The sequence below is a fragment of the Panthera pardus genome, unplaced genomic scaffold (assembly GCF_024362965.1).
Source record: "Panthera pardus isolate Hobbes unplaced genomic scaffold, ASM2436296v1 HiC_scaffold_8, whole genome shotgun sequence".
Classification (NCBI taxonomy): Eukaryota; Metazoa; Chordata; class Mammalia; order Carnivora; family Felidae; genus Panthera; species Panthera pardus.
Window position 1 is genome coordinate 120861079 of NW_026527013.1, and position 21622 is coordinate 120882700.

At 47.0% G+C, this 21622-nt stretch overlaps 1 protein-coding gene across 2 annotated transcripts in view; it reads right to left on the reverse strand.

Moving 5' to 3' along the window:
* The window catches only part of SCRN1 (secernin 1), a 60165-nt gene that overhangs the window by 16413 nt on the left and 22130 nt on the right, over positions 1-21622 (reverse strand). The window contains exons 1-4 of one of the 2 annotated variants that reach the window (XM_053897654.1): positions 21373-21494; positions 20750-20909; positions 6782-6963; positions 2424-2626 (exon numbers count right to left, since the gene is read on the reverse strand). In XM_053897654.1, the coding sequence (XP_053753629.1) occupies positions 2424-2626; positions 6782-6963; positions 20750-20909; positions 21373-21383 (556 nt within the window). In that variant the 5' untranslated portion in view covers positions 21384-21494. Of the gene's footprint in view, positions 1-2423; positions 2627-6781; positions 6964-20749; positions 20910-21372; positions 21495-21622 lie in introns of those variants that run through there. The other variant, XM_053897655.1, reaches the window with a different exon arrangement.

Consider the following 21622-nt stretch of genomic DNA (forward strand, 5'->3'; position numbering starts at 1 on the left):
TGAATGCTGAGTGCACTCCAGCTTGATGAAACTCCCCTATCGGCTGGCAGGCTTCCTGTGGCTTCTTCCAAAGCCTCAGCTGCAAATCCACTGAGGATGACTTCATTCTTCAAGATGCTGTCTAGAACACTAAGAAGTTATGAGTTGTAGCTCAAAAGAGGCCATCCGTACTTGCTGCTTCCAGAGAGCGTGCTGATCTTTTAAATTCTTGGGAGAATCAAGTAGAGAGAGAGATCAAACCACAAGCCGCAAGCCGTTACTGCCTAAAAACCAGTTTCTAGAGACAAGGTCAGTGCTGGACAGGGTTCTTCCAGTATGTTCTGCTCCACTGATTTGTTCTTCCAAAATAAGTATTCCTAGCTGATGGGCATTGGCCTTCTGCCGCTCATCTTTTCAGAGGACAACACAAGAATAAAACTACTTAAAAAAAAATTAAAAATAAAAAGGAGCTTTGGCCTAAAAAGGGGCTTTTGGCATTCTTCATGCTAAGCTATCCAAAAAAATCCTGTGAGCAACGCCACAGATATTATTTTCCTAAAGGGCTGATTTATAATGTATGTTTGCTTTCGGGGCGCCCAGGTGGCTCAGTAGGTTAAGCGTCCGACTCTTGATTTCGGCTCAGGTCATGATCTCACGCTTCATGATCAAGCTCTGAGTCAGGCTCTGTGCTGACTGTGCAGACCCCGCTTGGGATTCTCTCTCTCCCTCTCTCCACTCCCCACCCCCCCACCCCCGCAACTCGCTGTCTCTCTCTCAAAAGTACGGAAAAAACATTAAAAATAATATATGTTTGCTCCCAAGAATGTTAGCATTCAGGGCCTAGTTTCATCAAGTCCTGTTGCACTCACACCGCTGCTGGGATCAGAGGACATGAGATCAATGAGTCCAAGGAATGAATGGCTGAGCTTTTACTTCAATGTTTCGTGAAAGCACGCATTTTGAGGAGATGGGTTTTTTAAGCTGCATCTTGAAGAGAAACTAAGCTTCTGAAATGCAGGTATAGATCAAAAAGTTTTAAGTTCTATTTAAAAGCAATATATGACTGCTTTTTCAGCATGGACCACTAGCCGTCCTGCCAGAAACGTTGGAGAGTAAGGCTTCAGCTTAGAACTTTTTTGATAAAAAAGTTTAAAGTTCTTGCACTGCAGCAGGCTCAGTGATCCAGCGGCCACACCGGCTGTCTCAGTTCTGTAAGTGCCATAGGGATGGGGCACAGGCACCAGGAGGTATATGCTGGGCACGTGAGGGTGAAGAAACTCTCTGGGACTGTTGCAAGGGTGCCACCAGCCCATTCGGTGCCCTTGTGAGAATGCGAAGAAGCCACCCTCCTCCAGGCAAGCGCCGCAAGCCAGCCACATAGAGCATCCAACACACCCCTCGTCTACAGAAACCCTCATCACTGCACTGACTCAGGCCACAGAAAACCTTGACTCTCAACTATCGCAGTAGATCTTCTGCTTCTAACTCAGGTCAGCTTTGGTTCCAATCACCCCTTGGGTAGGTCTGGAAAACAGGTTTCATCCCTATCATCAATTCTGAGGAACTGGAAGAGACTTCCTGACAAATTCAGTTGAGAAACTGAAGCCCAAGTTTAGGTTCAACACGAGAAGAGGGTGGCGAGCCACTAGCCGCGTGTGCCGTGAGCACAGGAGGGGAGAAATGGCGGCACACCGTCTAGGTACTTGTCATCCAGTCCTGAGGAGCGTCAGGGGGGCTTCACTGGCCGATTCTCTCCTAGAATTCCTTCGTCCTCTCGGAAACCCTTTAACCCATGCTGGGACCTCATCCTGTCTCCAATATGAGGCTGCTAAGTGATGAGACAGGACAACCACAACCCCCTCTAACATCTCCTTCCTCGGAACTGTCTCAGAACAAAGTGCTGCAGGGAGCACAGAGCCACAACTGTGTGGGCACAAGATCCTTCCGAATGGATCCCCTAGGCCTCTGCGCTTCTAGAAACACTGTCTCACAGAGAAATGAGCTTGTCCCAGAGGCAGTCCACGGTCCTCACACAGATCCGAGCGCCTCTTTTAGAGGAACATTCCAAGTGCGAGGAGCCACAGGGCTACGGGTGATGAGGGGCAGCTCCCTGTTGTAGGGGTTCACTCACTGAATGGAATGGGATAATCACCATTCCTTTGGCCAAGTCACAGAGTAACCATTTGGGTCACGAAACGGCCGGTAGCCACAGCCGGGTCCTGCCCAGAAAGCAAGCGGAAAATAAGAAATGTCACGAGCGTGTCTCCCAAGTGTTGACACCTCTGCAGCCCAGGTTCTTTCCAGAAGCAGAGCCCAGAAGTGAGGATACGGCACAGAGGGGGTCTGCCGCACCAGGGTGACTCCTACGCGTCCAGGCAGCATCCGCCCGAGCCTCTCTTGCCCTCGAAGCTCCCCCCCCACCCCCGCCCGTCCACACCGCTCACCTGTGATCTGCTCAGCAGCCCAGTACTTCCCCACGGTCTCCAGCACCCAGGCTTCCTCGCGATCCACAATCAGATACGCGCTTTGGAAGCTGTGGCAGGCGTGTGCATCTTCGTAATAATTGCCACCCTGTCCGTGTTCCTCCAACAAGGCGACGATGACATCCAAGGCTTCTTTGGCTGTTGTCCCTCTTTCCAAACCAAGCCTGAAGTAAGAAGACCGGAAGTCTCCCTCAGTCCCTTCGTACGCTATGGTTCTCACCACAGTAACCAAAGCCTGGGGTGCAGCTGAGTTATGAAGCACGCTGTCACGTGTAAATGTATGAAATATGCAGGCCGATACACGGATTCACGGCACTTGAGCTCAGGATGCGTCTCTCACGCATTCGGTTCCAAATCGTGGGGGTGTTTTCTGTCTTTGGGCACCCCCCATCCCCCCCCGACACACACACACAAACAGAAGACTCAGGAACCCAGTGGCTTCTCCCTCGTGAAAGGCAGCTCAGCCAACGCTCTGTTTCTTTTCTGATTCTGACTCCCATGATGCCAGCCAGCTCAGCTCTAGCCGTGTCAAGACCCCCTTTCTGTGGCTTATTCTCCCTCCTGCCTCCGGGCAAAAGGACACCTGTGAGCAGGGCAGCCTTGATCTCTGTTACTCTACACCAGGCATTTTGGTTGGTAACAAAGGGTTCCATTGCCAGCCCTTGTCCTCGGTACATATGTTTTACTCCGTCATCTCACAGGGAATGGGTGCCTGGTGGGACGTGATCCATCCTTTTCTGCGTATCTCTCCTCCTACCTATCAGCCTGCCTCTCCTGGTGTGGCTTAGAGCGTCACTTATCAAAAAGTACCTATTTCTTCTGAAATGAAACAGCAGTCTGCTCCCAGCCCTTCCAAGTAATCGGCCCCCTACAGAGGGCACAGAAACAGCCCTCTGCGTGACCTCGGGCAAGTCCCATAATATGTCTGAACTCCGCGTTATGTCACCTATAAAACAGGTACCTAATCCCTGGGCTCTATGAAGACAGGTGTACGAGATACTGACTGTGAAAATACAAACACAACTGCCCAGGACCAAGGGGGTCCGTAGGTCTGAGAGGCAGCACGCTGTGGCCGAAAAACAATGGCTCAGAGATACGGGGACCTGGCTCCCAATTCTATGTGTGCCACCCACTGGCAGTGTGACCTTAAGTAACATAACCTTTCGGGAACGTGATTTTCTCATTTGTAATGTCAAAACGGGACTACGCCCCTCTCGGGCTGGTGTGAAAGAGGATGGCACTTGAAATGTACTCAGTAAGTGTCCACTGACTCATCTCTTGCTTCCAATCATAATTCTGGCGGCAGGAACACAAGCGCCTCAGAACAGAGACGACGGTGCCCGCTAAAATGGCAGCCTAAGCCAGCTCTGTGGGAATTTTCATCATGCGAGCAATCGTCTCTAAAACTCACCCAGCCTGATTCTTGCTGAAGGAACCTCCACTGTCCTGCCAGGAAGAGGAAAAGATAATGCTACAGACTTATTTCTCTCTCTCTCTCTTTTTTTTTTTTTTTAAGTTTATGTATTTATTTTGGGAGAGGCAGGGAGAATGCAAACAGGGGAGGGGCAGAGAGAGAGGGGAGCCCAACGTGGGGCTTGAACTCGCGAAACCCTGACATCCTGACCTGAGCCAAAATCAAGAGTCGGTCGCTTCACTGAGTGAGCCACCCAGGCGCCCCGACAGACTTGCTCTCGTGACAGGCTTATCTTCGTAGTCAGATAATTATATATCCATTTATTGGGCATTTCTCAATTTTAGCTTATTTAGGAAGACTTGGTGAAAAGGCACTGATTTGCAAAGCTGAACCCTAAGACCTTAGCAGAGTGATACAAAATAAACTTAGGAGACGGTTGGCTTAAGCAGACTTTTCTGTTGGTGGGTGTCATCTTCTCCAAAGAGGACCGACAGAAGCAAGCCCTCACCTGCTCTTGAGGATCCAGAGGAAACAAGCATGCTATATGAGCACCTCTCTGATCTGCCCGAGCTGTGCCCCGAGGAGGGCCCCCTTCTTCCTTTCACAGATGCCTAGCAGCCTCTGGTCACATTGCCTCATGCACGCATTCCAGGCAGAAGCCTTGTCCCGAGGCCTTCACAGGGCTCCAATCTGCCCAGGCAAACACGTGCTAGGAGCGTGGGAATACCTAGCCAGGGGCACACCACCTTTGGAAGCCGTGACTTCTCTTTTGCAGCTTCTAGCTCATTCTCCTGTCGTTCTGCCCGCTGCATTCCACACTGAGGCGCCAGTACGCGCACTTGCCCTCCCACAAGGCAAGAACCTTGGCTCCGGGAGTTTCCCTAGTGCCCTCTGCATATGGCATCGGCAGCGGGACCTCAGCACTCATCCACAGACACCACTCTGATCAGACCCTCCTACCCTCTGTGCCAGGACCAAGGAAAACGATACACCTGGCCACTCCCACTTAGCCTCTGTGCCATGGGCCAAGGACAGGACAGCCTGCTCCACTGTATCAGGATGCAAACAACAGCAAGACTGAGGGGACAGGTGCACCCGGGCTACAGTAGTCTAGGGCCACAAGTTACCCGATATCAAGAGACCCGTTCCAAAGCCTTTCACAGTGCTCTGGCCCCATAGATGGGGCAAATTCACGTGACTCAAAATGAGAACACCATCTTTCTGGTCCCATGCCTACTTTCCCTTTGGCTATGTCACCTCACTATGGGCATGACCGGGGCAGGAAAAGGGATGGAATTCGCTGGGCCAAGGTTAGAGTCTCACTCTGACATCTACCTTCAGTGCAGTTCAGATCCTTTGAACATTATGAGCTCAGTCCACGTTTTTCTGGATCTTGGAGTTAGATGCACCCAAGTTCAAATTCTTGTTTTATGAAAACTACTTGTAAGGATCCCTACTTGCAGTCCATGACTCTCACACAGGTATGTCAAGCCCAGTGTGCCCATTCCTGGAAGGTCAATAGACCTATCCATCGGTTGGCGGAAGCTATGGACCACAGAGGTCTCTGTATAAATGCACACTTTCTCCCTGGAAGTCCTACAAAGTGTCAAAACCGCGAATGCTTGGTGTAAGATGTTGGCTCTGGGAGGTTCTTTAGAGGTCATCCGATCTAAGGCCTCCCCTCGAATAAATGCGGAGACTGTGGTCCCAAGGGGTGCTGTAACTTGGGTGTACTCACACGGAAAACCAAGGCCCCTGGCTCCCAGCCCAATATTCTTTCAACGAGGCCATGAGTCTGTTGCATTTCACCATCTCCGAAAAAAAGAAAGCCAGTTCAGAGTGTCGTTTCGGTCCCACCCACCCTCGCCTTTGGTGGTTCACTCCAAACTCGGTCATTGATCAGCCACCACAGGCCAGGCACACAAGTCCCGGTGCTCACGGCACGGTGGTGACCAAGGAGAGGCCCCCATCCCACCGAGCCCATGACGCGTCTGCTGCCTCCTGTTATGTAGTGCCCGGTAGAGAAGGAAAAGGGAAAAGGACAAGTGAGATGAAGAAGGATAGGAGGGGCATATATCTCTTCTTTCTTCCTTGGTATGTTATGTATTTTATATGCAGCCTTCCCTCTTTTGTATATTTTAGCTACATTTCAAACCATGAACCACCCACTTAAAATACACCGTTCAGTGATTTTTAGTACATTCACACATCTACCACCACAACCTAACTGGGACATTTTCAACACCCCAAAAAGAAGCCCCATATCCATAAGGAATCACTCCCCATTTTCCCACCCCCGCCACAGGCAATCACTAATCTATTTTCTGCTACTATGGATTTGCCTGTTCTGGACATTTCATGTAAATGCAATCATACAACATGCGACCTCCGGTGTCTGGCTTTGTTACTTAGCATGATGTTTTCTTTCTTTCTTTTTTTTTTTTTTTTTTTAATATTTCTTTATTTCTGAGACAGAGAGAGACAGAGCATGAAAGGGGGAGGGTCAGAGAGAGAGAGGGAGACACAGAATCTGAAACAGGCTCCAGGCTCCGAGCTGTCAGCACAGAGCCCGACGCGGGGCTCGAACTCACAAACCGAGAGATCATGACCTGAGCCGAAGTCGGTCGCTCAACCCACTGAGCCACCCAGGCGCCCCTAGCACGATGTTTTCAAAACCCACCATGCTGAAGCATGTGTAAGCACTCGGTTATTTTTTATTGCTCAATAATATTCCACTGTAATCCACCTTTTTTGTTTTTTCCTATCACCTCAAACTTATCAAAAGACACATGTCTCCTTTGGGAGGACCGTGTTACAAAAATATGAGGTTTGGAGGGAAATAAATCCCGTTCCCATTTCCCCCACCTGTTCTGAGCAGTTGTTTCAAAGAATGACTGTGTGGTACCTGACCAGATCCATCCCCAATAAGGCTTCGGTCTCAGCTGCTGGTTCTCTGGCATTGATGGCTTCATTGGCTATGCACACTCCATGCTCATTGGCTCCCATTTCTGCCCCCCAAAGCCAGGCAGGTCTGCTTAGCACTATAGCATGGGTCCTGGGAACTTGGTCGATTGAAATGTACGTGCACTAGAAAACAAAGACAGGAAAGAAAGGACCATCACCCGTCAGGAACCACTCAGTTTCCATCTTGGTAGTTAACCGGAACCACTACATCAGTTGCAAACAGAGCCAGAAAATGAAAGGCCTTGGGAACACAAGACTTAAAAGATACCCCAGGTCTCAACGCAAGCTCAGAGGTCTCTAGAGTGAGGTGCAGTTGTGCCAATCAGGTTTCAGTCTCCAGTTCAAGCCCAGTTTATCCACAGTGCTCTCGCATTTATAGCAATCAGCTTCTTTTTTTAACGTTTATTTATCTTTGAGACAGAGAGAGACAGAGCATGAACAGGGGAGGAGGAGAGAGAGAGGGAGACACAGAATCTGAAACAGGCTCCAGGCTCTGAGCTGTCAGCACAGAGCCCGACGCGGGGCTCGAACTCACGGACTGTGAGATCATGACCTGAGCCGAAGTCGGACGCTTAACTGACCGAGCCACCCAGGCACCCCAGCAATCAGCTTCTTGAACCAGGTATGCAGCCCATCTGTGCCCTGAATACGCTGTCTGGTCATTTCAGCAGGCACAGATGCTTCAGGGCACAAGCATTTTAAACAAACATAACCATTTATTCCCATCTCCAAAATTCCTTCCAGATCAGTGGCTTTCAAACTTCTTTAAAGTTATTGAACCTTACTACAGAAGAAACTTTACTCGGAGGCCTAACATAGAAAGCAGATTAAAGGAAAATGTGTTGCCTGACGAAGATGGGGGTGAGGCCGGGGGGGTCCCTATGCTCCTGGCAATGATCCCTAGGGCTCCCTGGAACCTAGTTTCATAACCTTCACGTTTGCTCTAGTGGTAGAAAAGGGAACGTGATGATAAAGCTTTACATTTAACTAATGCATTAAATGCTCTCTTATACACTGTGCTTCCCCGTCTGTCCCATCTGATTCTCACACTAAGCCTATGCAGCGGACACAGGGGAAGAGAGTCCCAGAAGGGCATGTTTCTAACTACGATCAGGACAGCAAGACCCACACCATGTGGTGTTGTATATCTTACCTTCTCCAGGCTGCTGTGTCTTTACCTGGAAAATGAGTGAGCTAATCGAGAACAAGCGATTTTGTTTTTCGAAATATTTTTAGCCTTAGAACCCTGCCTTCGCACGAACTCTTACGTAGAAGCATGAAGACAGTAAAAGCGGTCACGGTGCGTTGAGGCAAATGGAAGTTGGGGGGGGGACCAGCTAACTCAAAGCCCGGCCTGCTGGTTCTACCCTTTCCCTCCCCACGATGGGCCCACGGCACAGACAGCTCCCTTGGAGAAATGAGAAAAACGTTAACCTGGGTGGCCCATAAGGCACCTGCTGACTATGGCATGGAATCCAGGGCTCAAGCTGCACAGCGCTATTTGGCTCTCAAGGGAGAAATTCGTCACCTGCGGCAACCATTTACATTTTAAATTGGGCACTGAAAGCATCGGTCAACTGTGGCCTCGGATCTTTTTCTGACTCGCGACCCAGTTGTGTCGACTGAACACAGCCCGGGACGTTATTCTGCATTGATCTTCCATAACGTCTAAGCCTCGGGTAAGAGCTAAAACACGGGCGGCATGCACACTCATTGGTCAGGTGACATATGTGTCTTCATAATCCATGGAAGGTGCTGCTCTGCGCTGGGATGATGTTGTTCCACTGGATAAATACTGGTAAGACTGAAAGCTAATTAAATCCAGAGGCTGTCAAGAGGCTCTTGAGTTTTTCACGGCAAATTGATAATGAAATGCACTCTTGAAATGTTTTCCCTAGTTCCTGAACGTTGTTTACTTTGAAAAACGCTTCTTTTACAGCAAAAACCTAGCCAGAGCCATGAACAAACTACGGTCCTCTGTGCTCTTCTAAATGTGATAGCAGTTTATATCTTAAAATTGTATTCTTCATGTAAAAAGCAGTTCAGGCATCGACCAACGTTTTCCAAACCCCTCTGTGTACACTGAGTCAGTTCCAGTGATAAATTCTGTCTTGAAAAGAATGAGTAAATATGGAAGGAATTTAAGATTCTTTAAAAAAAAAATTTTTTTTTAACGTTTATTTTTGAGAGACAGAGAACGAGCAGGGGAGGAACAGAGAGAGGAAGATGCAGAATCCGAAGCAGGCTCCAGGCTCTGTGCTGTCAGCACAGAACCCGACGTGGGGCTTGAACCCACGGACTGCGAGATCATGACCTGAGCCGAAGTCAGTTGCTTAACCGACTGAGCCACCCACGCGCCCCAGGAATTTAAGATTCTTAAGCGCAGACGTATCATAAAGTTATTTTTACGGGCAAGAAGGAAGCAAAAAGAAGAATGGGTTTATTTATCTGTTCTCAAATTCGTTTTTACACATTCGTTTCCATTTTGCCAATTATTTACAGAGCACCAACCACACAGAAGGCATTTTGTGCTAAGCACTGTTTGCAGATAAATCAGGAAGGATGCCTAATCCCTGTTCTTTCAGTTGGGAAACAAGGAGAAAGCACACATGCAAATTACCATGACCACCAGGCCAACCTCAGCAGGTATCACCGAGGCCTGTCAAGTTAATGTGTAATCCATCTTTCCCCCTCCTCAATCTTGTACATCTGAGCAATCCATTCCTGCTTTTTTCTTCCACATTCCATTCCATTTATCCCCTTCCAAATACTGTATAATTGGCTTATGTACTGCATATACCATTTATGTATGTTATCTCCCCCAGCCACAAGGTAAGCTCCATAGGGGCAAGGAGATATATTTGTGGTTTAGTTCAGTGATATATCCCAAATCTGGTACACACTAGGCATCAACAGATCTTTTTTCAAGGGAGGGAAGGAAGGAAGGAAGGAAGGAAGGAAGGAAGGAAGGAGGGAAGGAAGGAATAAGTGAACAACAAAGAACAGAGGGACACAATACAGGTTCAACAGAAAGAGGGAAATTATCTAAGTGGCCAGAGGATTTATCAAATGAGTGTCATTTGAGCTGATCTTGAAAAAACGGGCCAGACATCGAGGCGCTCCTGACAGAGAGGTAAGAGCCAGAGAAGAGAGAGACAGAGACGGGGCCAGGAACATTCCCCCCTCTGTGCCACTCACAGAAGCTATTGCGAAGGCATTGAGTAACAGCACTGCAAGAGCTCAGTAAGCATTGACTGATAAAAATGTTGAAAACTGAATCCAAAAGACCATATGGTCTTCGTGGGAGTTCAAAATATTTGCAGCCAACTTGACACTTTTTAGCCAAACTCGGAAGGAGGAGGAAGAAAAGAGATGCCCAAGTAGCCAGATGGGCCACATCGGCCCCTCCTAAACACCAGGCGGAAAGCCAATGCACCAGACAGATCCCCCTCATATGCTACAGAGCAAAGGGGTTATGGAGATGGGGGGGGGGGGGGGGCGGTGCACCCAAGCCCTTCGGAGCCTGTAACACACACACCCTTAGGGCATCTCTGTCACGGACTGCAGCAGCCTGAGCCTAACAAGGACCCTTCTGTGGCTACAATTCACACACACTCCATTGTGTTTGAAATCTGACGAATCACACCCAGATCAAAGAGGATGGTCACGATTGCTTATCTAAAATCCTCGTCTGGGAGCAAACCTCGTAAATAGGGAACGTTAACACAAGATGTAATTAGCTAAACTGTGTAAAGTCAGCCATCTAGAACATGAACTCTGCAGGCAGTCATTTCTTTTTTATTTTTAAGTTTATTTATTTTGAGAGAGAGAGAGAGCAGGGAGGGGCAGAAAGAGAGGGAGAGAGAGAGAGAGGAGTGAGAATCCCAAGCAGGCTCAGCGCTGTCCGCACAGAGCCTGACGCAGGGCTTGAACTCACAAACTGCAAGTTCATGGCCTGAGCCAAAACCAAGACTCAGACGCTTAACCGACTGAGCCACCCAGGTGCCCCCGTCACCGTTTTTCTTTTTTTTTTAATAAAATTCACTCATCTTCACAACGGCCACATCACTATTGAGGAGGCAGACGGTAAGTGGGAGTGGGATCTCAGGCAGCAGGGAAGGTCTCACCAAAAAAAAAAAAAAAAAGCAAATCCAAAATGCACCTGACATGTTCTTTCAGCGTGACAGAAGCAGTTTCGCTCCTCAAGTCAAAATTCCTGGCCAGAATTCCTACCCAAAACAAAAAGGGGAAAGAACACGTTCACCACGCAAAAGCTCAATCTTTACAGGGATGGTTCTGGTCTCAGCTTCGGTGATTAAGCCGCTTAAGAGGTTTGCAGAGAGAGAGCGACAGAGATGAGCAAATTGTCTTGCTGCCCACGGCCACTCCCAACCAGCCTCTCATAAAACAAATCTGTCAGCTGTGTGACTTCTGGGTGCCAAGGCCACATAACCGTATAAGGCTGCCTGGAGCGGGGAGCACGGTGAGGCAGGCTTGTAAATGTCGGCACTGTCTGCTGCTGATCACTGAGGTTTTAAAGGTACTGCCTGCACTGAGCCTGTCACTCTTTCAGGTGGCTCCAGGGGACACGTGCCAGGTTGGAGGATAGAAAAGATGAGCCTTGCCTGACAAAGCCCTGGGGATGGCGACAAAAGACAATTCCCCTGCAGGGCAAGCCCTTTATTATTTTCTGTGATTGTGTCAAAAACGAAAAAGCAAAATCAGCTTCACGCTGGTGCCTACCCCTTGCACATTCCGGTGCACACCCTTCCTGGATATCACCCAGTGAAAGGGGAACAGAGACACTCACACAATAGACGTTTCAATTAATGAAATGCAACCATTGTGCTTTCCTACTGTACTCAGATGGTGAACACAGCCCTGGCACCACCAGTGAAAAAGCACTCTGAAATGAGCTGATGACTCAGCCAGACTTCCCAGGGTTGGGGGGGCGGGGGGGGGGGGGGGAACAGGGAAAATGGGATGCTTTGGAGGAATATTTTTAGGTTTAGAAAATTTGCAACTCTAAAGCAGCACTGCTCATGATCACTGAGGTTCTTGGGGTTTGTTTTTATCTTCTTTAGCCCAGTGTCTTGCCGGCTACTTGACCGGTTTTTGAAAATGTGCCCTTAAGGTTCATATGACTCTAAATAATGACCAAAAAAAGAGTGTCAGCCACATTTTAGAAGCAGGGCCTTATACTCCCTTGAGGACTTAAGATCTTTGAGAATGGGCAAATGCAAAGGCCTGGGGTCGGAAACAGGCTTGGGACAGGGGACTGGTGGAAGGAAGTTCCCTGCTAAGCCACGCTCCCCTGAGGTGAGGGGGACGCGCCTGCTCTACACGAGGCTGGAGGCTCCTGCTCTGGGGACAAAGAGCAGATAGGAAGACCGGCACCCAGTCCCCCCCGGTGGCCACATAGAGCTTTGTTCAGCTCTCTTTGATTCCAGAATAACTCGTGCTTTCCCACCTTAAGAGGGAATCTTCGGAAATGAAATTCAGACGCTCTCCCCCGCAAAACACACACACATCCCACGAACCACAAATATAGCTGCCATCTGGACAATGTTACTAACAATGTCACCAGCTATCATTAATGGGTAATTTTCTATTCTTCTTGAAAGTATTTTCATTGGGCAAGAAAAAAAGGAAGTGATCTACCAAAAACCTGCCCCAAACTGTGGAAGTTGTATAATCTCACTGGGGGTCCTGAACCCAAACAGAACTTTATATAGAGGAAAATATAAATAAATTAAACCTAACTTAAAAAAAGAGAGGAAGAAACAATGAAGACTTTAAACTTTAAAGGAAGGGGGAAAATGGAGAAGAGGGTTATTATATTATAATAATAATAATAAGAGACTCTTTTAAAAAGCATGATGTGTCAAATCTGACTTGGCTATCAAGAATTCTGTCTCCACAAATGGTGACATAATTATTCTCTGGGCACCAAATATAAATCAGGTCAACCTTAATTGAAATTCACTGGTTTTGGGGCGCCTGGGTGGCTCAGTCGGTTAAGCATCCGACTTCGGCTCAGGTCATGATCTCGCGGTCCGCGGGTTCGAGCCCCGCGTCGGGCTCTGAGCTGATGGCTCGGAGCCTGGAGCCTGCTTCCGATTCTGTGTTTCCCTCTCTCTCTGCCCCTCCCCCGTTCATGCTGTGTCTCTCTCTGTCTGAAAAATAAATAAACGTTAAAAAAAATTAAAAAAAAAAAAAAAAAAAGAAATTCACTGGTTTTTGTATGGGGCACCCAGGTGGCTCAGTCACTGAAGCATCCAACTTAGGCTCAGGTCATGATCTCGCGGTTCGCAAACTGGAGCCCTGCATCAGGCTCTCTGCTGTCAGCACAGAGACTGCTTCAGAGCTTCTGTCCACCTCTCTCTCTGACCCTCCCCCACTTATGCTGGCGCTGTCTCTCTCTCTCTGAAAAATAAAATAAACATTTTTTAAAACAAAGAAATGCATTGGTTTTGGGAGCAGTATTCTAATGTTGGATCCATTTTTTCCTAAATAGAAAATCCAACCATATGAAAATAGGCATACGTACCCACCTACAAGGCACACGCACACACACACACACACACACACACACACACACAGAGAACATCATGATCCAGGAAATTACTCATTTGCTTCCTCAACACTCCTATCTACAGAAAGGAGCAGGGCTTGAGGAAAAGTCGAGATGTGCTCTGTGATGCGTAGTGGTATAGCATCCTCAGAGAGCACAAATGGATATACACGGATCCATGCCACTCTGCATCCAAAGTGAAATTGTTAAAAAAAAAAAAGAGAGAGAGAGAGAAACTAAAGAACATTTAAAAAATGCTCCAATCTTCCAACTGTGGAGCTAAACAAAACATGCAGTGTAATTTTAGAAATGGAGGAACTCTGTTAAAGGATCCTGTTCTGTATTCTTTTATCCGTTGTCTCAAGCAAAGAGAATGTGACGGAGAGTAGATGGTGGCTGAGTACACTGATGGACAGACAGAAGGAAGGAGGACGGGTGTGTGAGTGGACAACTTGGACGGGAGGACCGCCTGGAAGGACGGGCCAGCTGGAAGGGTAGGCGGGTCAGTGGATGAGTAATCAGGATGACTTTTAGTGCACGGTTATTCTCAGAAAATGAATTCCTGGAACCTCAAAACTCAAGTATGAGGTTTCTAGGGAAACTGCAGAATATATACGTTTAAAATGTTGTGAAATGGCTAAGAAATAGATGGGAGTTTATAGGAAGTTCTCACTCTTCACAGTTTAGAGAAATAATTTCTGTATGCTAATGAGAGCTTTTATGAAAGTTACATGATAGTTGTTGGGCTCATACAACTTTATGAAAGTTACATGATATTTGGTGGGCTCACCTATGGAAAAGAGCCCACCATTCTGTACTTGGGAAAGTAACAAAAGGAATTAAAGGGGTAAGAGTAGGGGCACCTCAGTGGCTCAGTTGGTTAGGCGATCGACTCTTGATCTCAGCTTAGGTCTCGATCTCAGGGTCTTGAGTTCAAGCCCCATGTTGGGCTCCATGTTGGGCTTAGAGCTTACTTTAAAAAGGGGGCAGAGAGAAGGCAAGAGTCAAATTGAAAAGCAGATTCAGAACCAAATGCTAAAGATAGTCTGGGAACTGAGACCTGGAGTCACAGAAGCTCTCAACACTAGTCAATTCTTTAAAAAAAAAAAAATCTCTTTTTACAATGTTCTCCTTAGAGTCTATAAAGTACTTACAAATATCAGCTCCCATGTGTTTCACCAAAAAATCTGTAAGGCAGACACAGTGGGTGTTATGATCTCCATCTGGCAAATGAGTAAACTGAGTCTCAAAGAGACTCAAAGACCCAAGATGCAGGAAATGGGGAAGACAAGCCTGGAAGCCAAGACCCTTGTACCTGAGGCCAGACTCATCCCACCGGTTTCAGGCAATTGTAAATTTCCATTGATTTATAATGGCAGAACAGGCACAAAGTACATGTTCACAGAAGGAGGGCAGGCCAGAGGGAGGTGAGGATATTGGTACGTGGGCCCTGAAGGATGCATCTACCAAGGAGAGGAGAGGACAGGAAGAGCATTCTTAACAAAAGCACAAAGAAATGCAAATGTGTTACTTGTTCAAGAAATGACGAGCAGCTCAATGTAGCTGGAGCCTATGGTGCAAGCTGGGAGAGGAAGACTAAGAAGGAGGGCAGAAAAGCAAGCAGGAAATTGTACAACCCTTCTGGAGGGCAATTAGTACAAAAACTTTACCCCACGACCCAGCGATCCTACATCTGCCAGGTGTATCTAGAGACTATACCCGCACATGTACAGAATGACTTACATACACGGTTCTTCATGACTGACTTCTGGACTAGAAAACAGGCCCAGTGTCCACCAATAGAGGACTGATTGAAAAATTACGGAATATCTCCACAATGGACACTATGCATCCTTAACAAATAATAATAAGATGATCTCTGTGTACAAATGTAGAAGAATCTTTAGAAAATGTTACTAAATTTTAAAAAATGTAGACCTTTTTTGTGCATTTGAAATTTTCTATTTAGAAATCAAGTTTCAGGGGCGCCTGGGTGGCTCAGTCGGTTAAGCATCCGACTTCGGTTCAGGTCATGATCTCACAGTTTGTGAGTTCAAGCCCCGCATCGGGCTCTGTGCCGACAGCTCGGAGCCCGGAGCCTGCTTCGGATTCTGTGTCTGCCTCTCTGCTCTGCCCCCACTCACACTCTCTCTCTCTCTCAAAAATAAATAAACATTACAAAAATTTTTTTTAAATCAAGTTTCAGAAGAGTATATATAATGCGCTACTTTTGTGGCAAAAAGTAAGAAAATAAGGCTAAGTATTCACACTTGTTTGCATTTGCATGAAACAGTGGAAGGATGTGCAAGTAATTACTAAAAAGGGTGATGCGGGATGGGAATCAGACTGAGTAGCAATACGGGAGGGTAAACCTTTTTAATACCACACGGATACATTACCTATTCAAAATGTAAAATTACATTAAAAAGCATCTTTACTTGTTAAAAGTATCCCAAAGGAGTTAAAAGCCTTATGTCCGTATAAAAACCCGCACATAGGAGGGGAGCAGGGCTAAAAGGCAAAACAAAGCACAACGTGCATATAAATGTTTATAGCACCTTTGTTCATAACTGCCCAGTCTTGGAAGCAGCCAAAATGTCCTTCACCAGATGAGCGGAAGGCTAAGCTTTTGTGCATGCAGACAGGGGGATACTTTTCAGAACTAAACTTGCACTATCAAGCCTGGAAACGGTATGGATGAACCTTAAATGCGTACGACTAAGCGAAAGAATCTGCAAGGCCACAGACTGTAGGATTCCAAATATATGACATTCCAGGAAGGGCAAAGACTCTGGAGACAGTGAATATACATCAGTGGTTGCCAGGGGTCAGGAAGAGAGGAATGAATCGGGGGAGCGCAGAGGATGTTTGGGGCTGAGAAAGTATTCTGTAGACAATATTTTCTATACCTTACGCCGGCTATAATGGTGGATACATGTCATTGTCTACATCTGTCAAAACCCATGGAAATACACAACACGAAAAGCCAACCCTAAGGCAAATGATAGACGTTGGTTAGTAATAACGTATCAGTCTTGGCTCATGGATTGTAACACTGGACCACACTGATGCAACATGTTAATAATAAGGAAAACTGGGAGGTGAAAGGGTGAAGGGTTATATGGGAACTCTCTGTCCTTTCTGTTCATTTTTCTGCGAACTGCAGTAAAAAAAAAAAAAAAATTAAGTCTACCAATTTAAAAGAAAAGAACACAAAGGGAAAGTGAGCCGGGTGCCAGTCAGGGAGAGTTCTGAAATGCATACAAATCAGCCTGGACTCTCATCCTGTAAACACAACCGTTTTTGAAACAAGGCAGTGACAGAGTTTTGCTCTGAAAAGAAAATTCTGGTGACCCTGCAGGCTGAAGAATCTAGGAAAAAAGAGAGCCAGGGACGAAGAAGCAGATTATAGCAGCAGGGAGGTGGGGGTGGGTCCGAATGAGCTAGGGGCCGTGGGGAGGGGATGGGGACACAGCAGAGGAAGCCACAGGACTTGGCGACAGCCGTCCCCATGCATCCAGACGTGTGTGGGAAAATGAGGGTCAACGTTTCCCTCTGGTTTCTACATTAAACTATGGGGCAGACAATGGTGGTGCTGACAGAGGAAGAAGAACAGAGGAGATGGGGAAGATGAGCTTGGTTTTTGACCGTGACGTTATTTTATTTCTCACAGGATACGGATGTGGAAACGCACAGAGGCAGCTCCAGACACAGGTAGGCAGCACAGAAAAGAGGTCAGGCTGCCTTCGAAACTGATTCTGATGTGTGTCGAACCACATCACGTAACCTCCAGCACATGGGAGTGACAATATACTCTGAGTCAACAAGGGAAAGAAATCTAGTTCGTTTTCTAAACTTGATGGTGCCCGTGAAAGGAAAATATTGCGTTATTTAGCCTATCCCTCCCAGAAGAAAACAAATTTTTCTAAAACCTCTATTTCAGACATATTTATAAGTGGCTTTTGTGTGATGCTGTGGTTACTATGGCTACTGACAAGTGATCCCCAAATGCAGTGGTGTAAAACAAGCATTTATTATGCTCACGAACTCGATGGGTCAGGAGATCGGACGACACTCTCCACTCCACACTGTCTGAGGCTGGACCCGTCTGAAGGGCCATTCACTCGCACATCTGGCAGCTGACGCTGGTCGCTGGCTGAAGGACTCCAGTTCCTCTCCATGTGGGCCCCTCCCTGTGCTCTCTGTATGTGGGCTGGTTTTGGGTTCCTTCCAGTCTGGTGCCTGGATTCTCAGGGCCAGATCCCAAGAGACAGAGACACGTGTAGGCGCCAAATCCTTTCGTGACCCAGCCCTGGAGGTCACAAAGACTCACTTCCAGCATGCCACACAGGTCAGAGCAAACACAAGCCCTCACCCAGACTCATGGCAGGGGAGGGGGGCATCAGCCTCACCTCTCCACGGAGGAGTGTTCATGACACCGTAAGAAGTGCATGTAGGATGGGATTTGGTGCAGCTATCTCTGGGAAATTAAATCTGCCCACGTGAAAATCCAAGCATTGTTTCAGTCTGTATGACTCTTCGGAAAAAAAGAAACATTTAGGGAGGACAGGCAGGGAGGGTCACTGATGAGTCAAACCTGTCACAACTCAAACCTGCAAACTTCATCCACGCAGAGTCCACTCTGTTCCAGGAAGAGAGAAACATTCAAATCCAAATGACACGGACAGTCAAACATTCAGGAATCGAAACCTAGCATGGTCGCCAGAGAACCCAGTGTTTTTCTCCGCCTATATAAAAGAAATGTCCTACTGAAGCTTAGATGCTTGGACCCAGTTAGTGGCATGAGAGGAGAGGCGAGTGGTTCTGGTGAATGTCCTGGGAACACAGTCTGCACCTCCCCCACGGCACACAACCCATGCCAAGTCATGCCCCATGCTGCCCGGCCGCTTCCTCGCCCCTCTTCCATTCACCCAACATAAGCAGCTCCTTGTAAAGTTCTGTTGCTCTCCAGTGCTGCTTAGCTGTTTTTAAAGGACTGAAACAGGGGCGCCTGGGTGGCGCAGTCGGTTAAGCGTCTGACTTCAGCTCAGGTCACGATCTCGTGGTCCATGAGTTCAAGCCCCGCATCGGGCTCTGGGCTAATGGCTCAGAGCCTGGAGCCTGCTTCTGATTCTGTGTCTCCCTCTCTCTCTGCCCCTCCCCCGTTCATGCTCTGTCTCTCTCTGTCTCAAAAATAAATAAACGTTAAAAAAAAATTAAAAAAAAAAATAAAGGACTGAAACAGACAAAGATTCAGGTAAGAAAATAAAATACGCATTGACGGATGCCTGTTTAAAACCCAGCACATTTAGCAGAAAAATCAGCTTATTTTCCAAGACACAGAACATCAAAGAGCAGAAGTTGTGTCAGTGGAAACAGCTTATTAATTTACTCGCCCAAAGTTTTTTCTCTAAATTCTTCATCCTTGGGGGACCTGGGTGGCTCAGTCGGTTAAGCCTCTGACTCGTGATTTCGGCTCAAGTCACGATCTCTCGAGTTGTGAGATACAGCCCTGCACTGGGCTCCATGCTAAGCATGGAGCCTGATTAAGATTTTCTCTCTCTCTCTCTCTCTCTCTCCCTCTCTCTCTCAAAAAAAAATTTAAAAAAAACCTAGCATTAAAACACACACACACACACACACACGCAAATAAACATACCATAACCAAGAAGTTTATTCCATGAACACAAGATGGTTCCATTTGTCATATAAGTTGAAAGAAAAAAATCCATGTTACTGGAAAAAAACAAAAAAACTTTAACAAAATTCAACACCTGCTCCTGAGGGGTTCTTTTTAACCACTAAAAACAGAAACTGATGTATACTTTCTAAAATACTTAAAATAAAACTGTGTAAATCTCTGTCCTAAAGCCAGCCCCTTAGTGACTGGAGAGACGCTGAAGGCTGCCTCACTCAGGTCACGAACAAAGACAAAGATACCCACTATCTCCACTAAATATTAACGTTGGATCCAAGCTCAGCCAATCCATCAGACAAGAAAGCAGAGATGTAAGAACACTCAGACTCTATTCGCAGGTGCTGATAACAATCAACCTGGAACACCCAAGAGAATGCACAATAAAAGCTGAGACAACCAGTGAAAGAATGTAGTGAAACAGCAGACTAAAATAGCCATCACGAAAGTTTGACGATGCACATTGAGCATATGGAGAAGGGCACTGTCACCCTCCTAGTAGAAATGCAAGTACTCCACCTAGGCAAGGCAACGTCATAATAACCAAACAATTACAGACTTATCTACTATGTGATCCAACAGTCCCATCTCTAGGCACATATCCCAAAGAAGGACTGACAAAAACTGATTTTTCAGCACTCAAGACAGGAACGGATAGATCATTTTTTAACAATGATACACATACACAAACCAAGACCAGATACTGTGACAGATACACCGGACTATTATTCACTTCAAAATACAAGAAAATATTTGCAATAACAAAAGGCTGGAAAGCAACCCAAGTGTCCGGCAACATGGGACTGATTAAACTATGATACATCCATAGACTCCAACACTCCACAGCTCTAAGTGAGTAATAAATACTACCCCTAGTTACCGTATGGAGTGATCTCCAAGATATGATTGAAGTTAAAAAAAGCAAAGTGGGGAAAAGTGTACAGGGCATGCTACCCATTCAAGAAAGGAGAGGAACTGGGATAATTGTGTGTGTGTGTGTGTGTGTGTGTGTGTGCGCGCGCGCGCAGGCGCACGCACGCGTGCACAATTGTGTACATAGATAATTTCTTTTAAATTTTTAAAAATTTATTTACTTATTTCAAGAGAGAGAGCATGCACAAGTGAGGGAGGGGGAGAGAGGAAGGAGAGGGAGAGAATCCCAAGCAGGCTCTGTGCGGTCAACGCAGAGCCCGACATGGGCTCCACCCCACAAACCAGGAGATCATGACCTGAGCAGAAATCAAAGAGTGGGACTTGACTGAGCCACCAAGGTGCCCCCATATGTAGTTTTTTAGGTGCGCAGACAACTAAAATATTTTTCAAAACGTGGAACATCTATAGGAGAAAAAGGAAGTAGAGTAAATGAGACAAAGATAGATACTAGACTTCTACGAATATACCTTATTTTGTACATTCGACTTTGGAGCCATGTAAATATTTTACTGAACAAGGGTCACAGCAATGAACGTGGTATTCTCCACGCGATCCTGTTTCTAAGGCTATGAACAAAGCCACGTGGGAACAGGAATCAACAGAACTAACAGGACAGTCCTGACCAGTGAGCAGGCTTAAGGAAAGTGTGCTGGACAAAGTCAGAGGCAAGAGTGAGTGGTAACGAGAGACTGTAGCACAGGACTTACCTCAACCTTGCTCTCGGGTTCATGATCAGCAGCCGAGAAATACACAACCTCCTGTACTTCATCCCTGGGCCGAGCTGAATTTTTCCCAAATACCACCAGACCGTCCTTAGCACGTGGTGGGAAGGCCACAAAACAGTAACTTGGAGGAGCGACAGCCATCCTGCAAAGAGAGAGAATGGAAACAGCCCTAAGGTGGAACATTCCAACAGTTTCACCAGTGAAAGCAGTGTTAGTGTCGAGCTGTGTGCGGCTAGTTCATTAAGAGATCCCAGCTGGCACAGGAAGGTAGGGCGCCTGGAGCAGAACTGCGGAGACCAGATAGTGGTTGGTGCTCCGTGGGATTAAACTAGCTCAGTTTTGCAACAATCTGCAGTGGCAGCCAAAGGGCAATGATGTAAGAGAACGGAAAGGAGGCTATTGTTCCCGGCAGAAAACACACATGGCAATCTGTCCCAGTAATAGAAAAATCATTAAATGTACTCGTAACAGTGTCCTCCCCAACTGTCTGGGAGCTCGAGATGTGTGGCTTCTCGGGATGTAACGGATTTTGGGGTGGTGATGGGGAAATGGGTCTAGAGATAAAGTGAAAGATATTCCCCCTATTTTATATATTTTTACTCTACCTCCATGACATAACACTCCAGGATCTCTTGGTTTTCCTCCAACCTCTCCAGTGTTTCTGGGCTGGCTTGTGCGCTTCTACCTGGCCACTGAGCGTCCTCACTGCTTGATTCTTCCTTCCTCATTTAATGCTCTTTTCTTCCTGGAAAAACTCATCCATGACCATTGGTCACTTAGGTGCCCATGACCTGCACATCTGATTCCAGCCAAGTTCTCTCCTTGAGCTCTTGACCCATAGGCCCAATGCCTCCC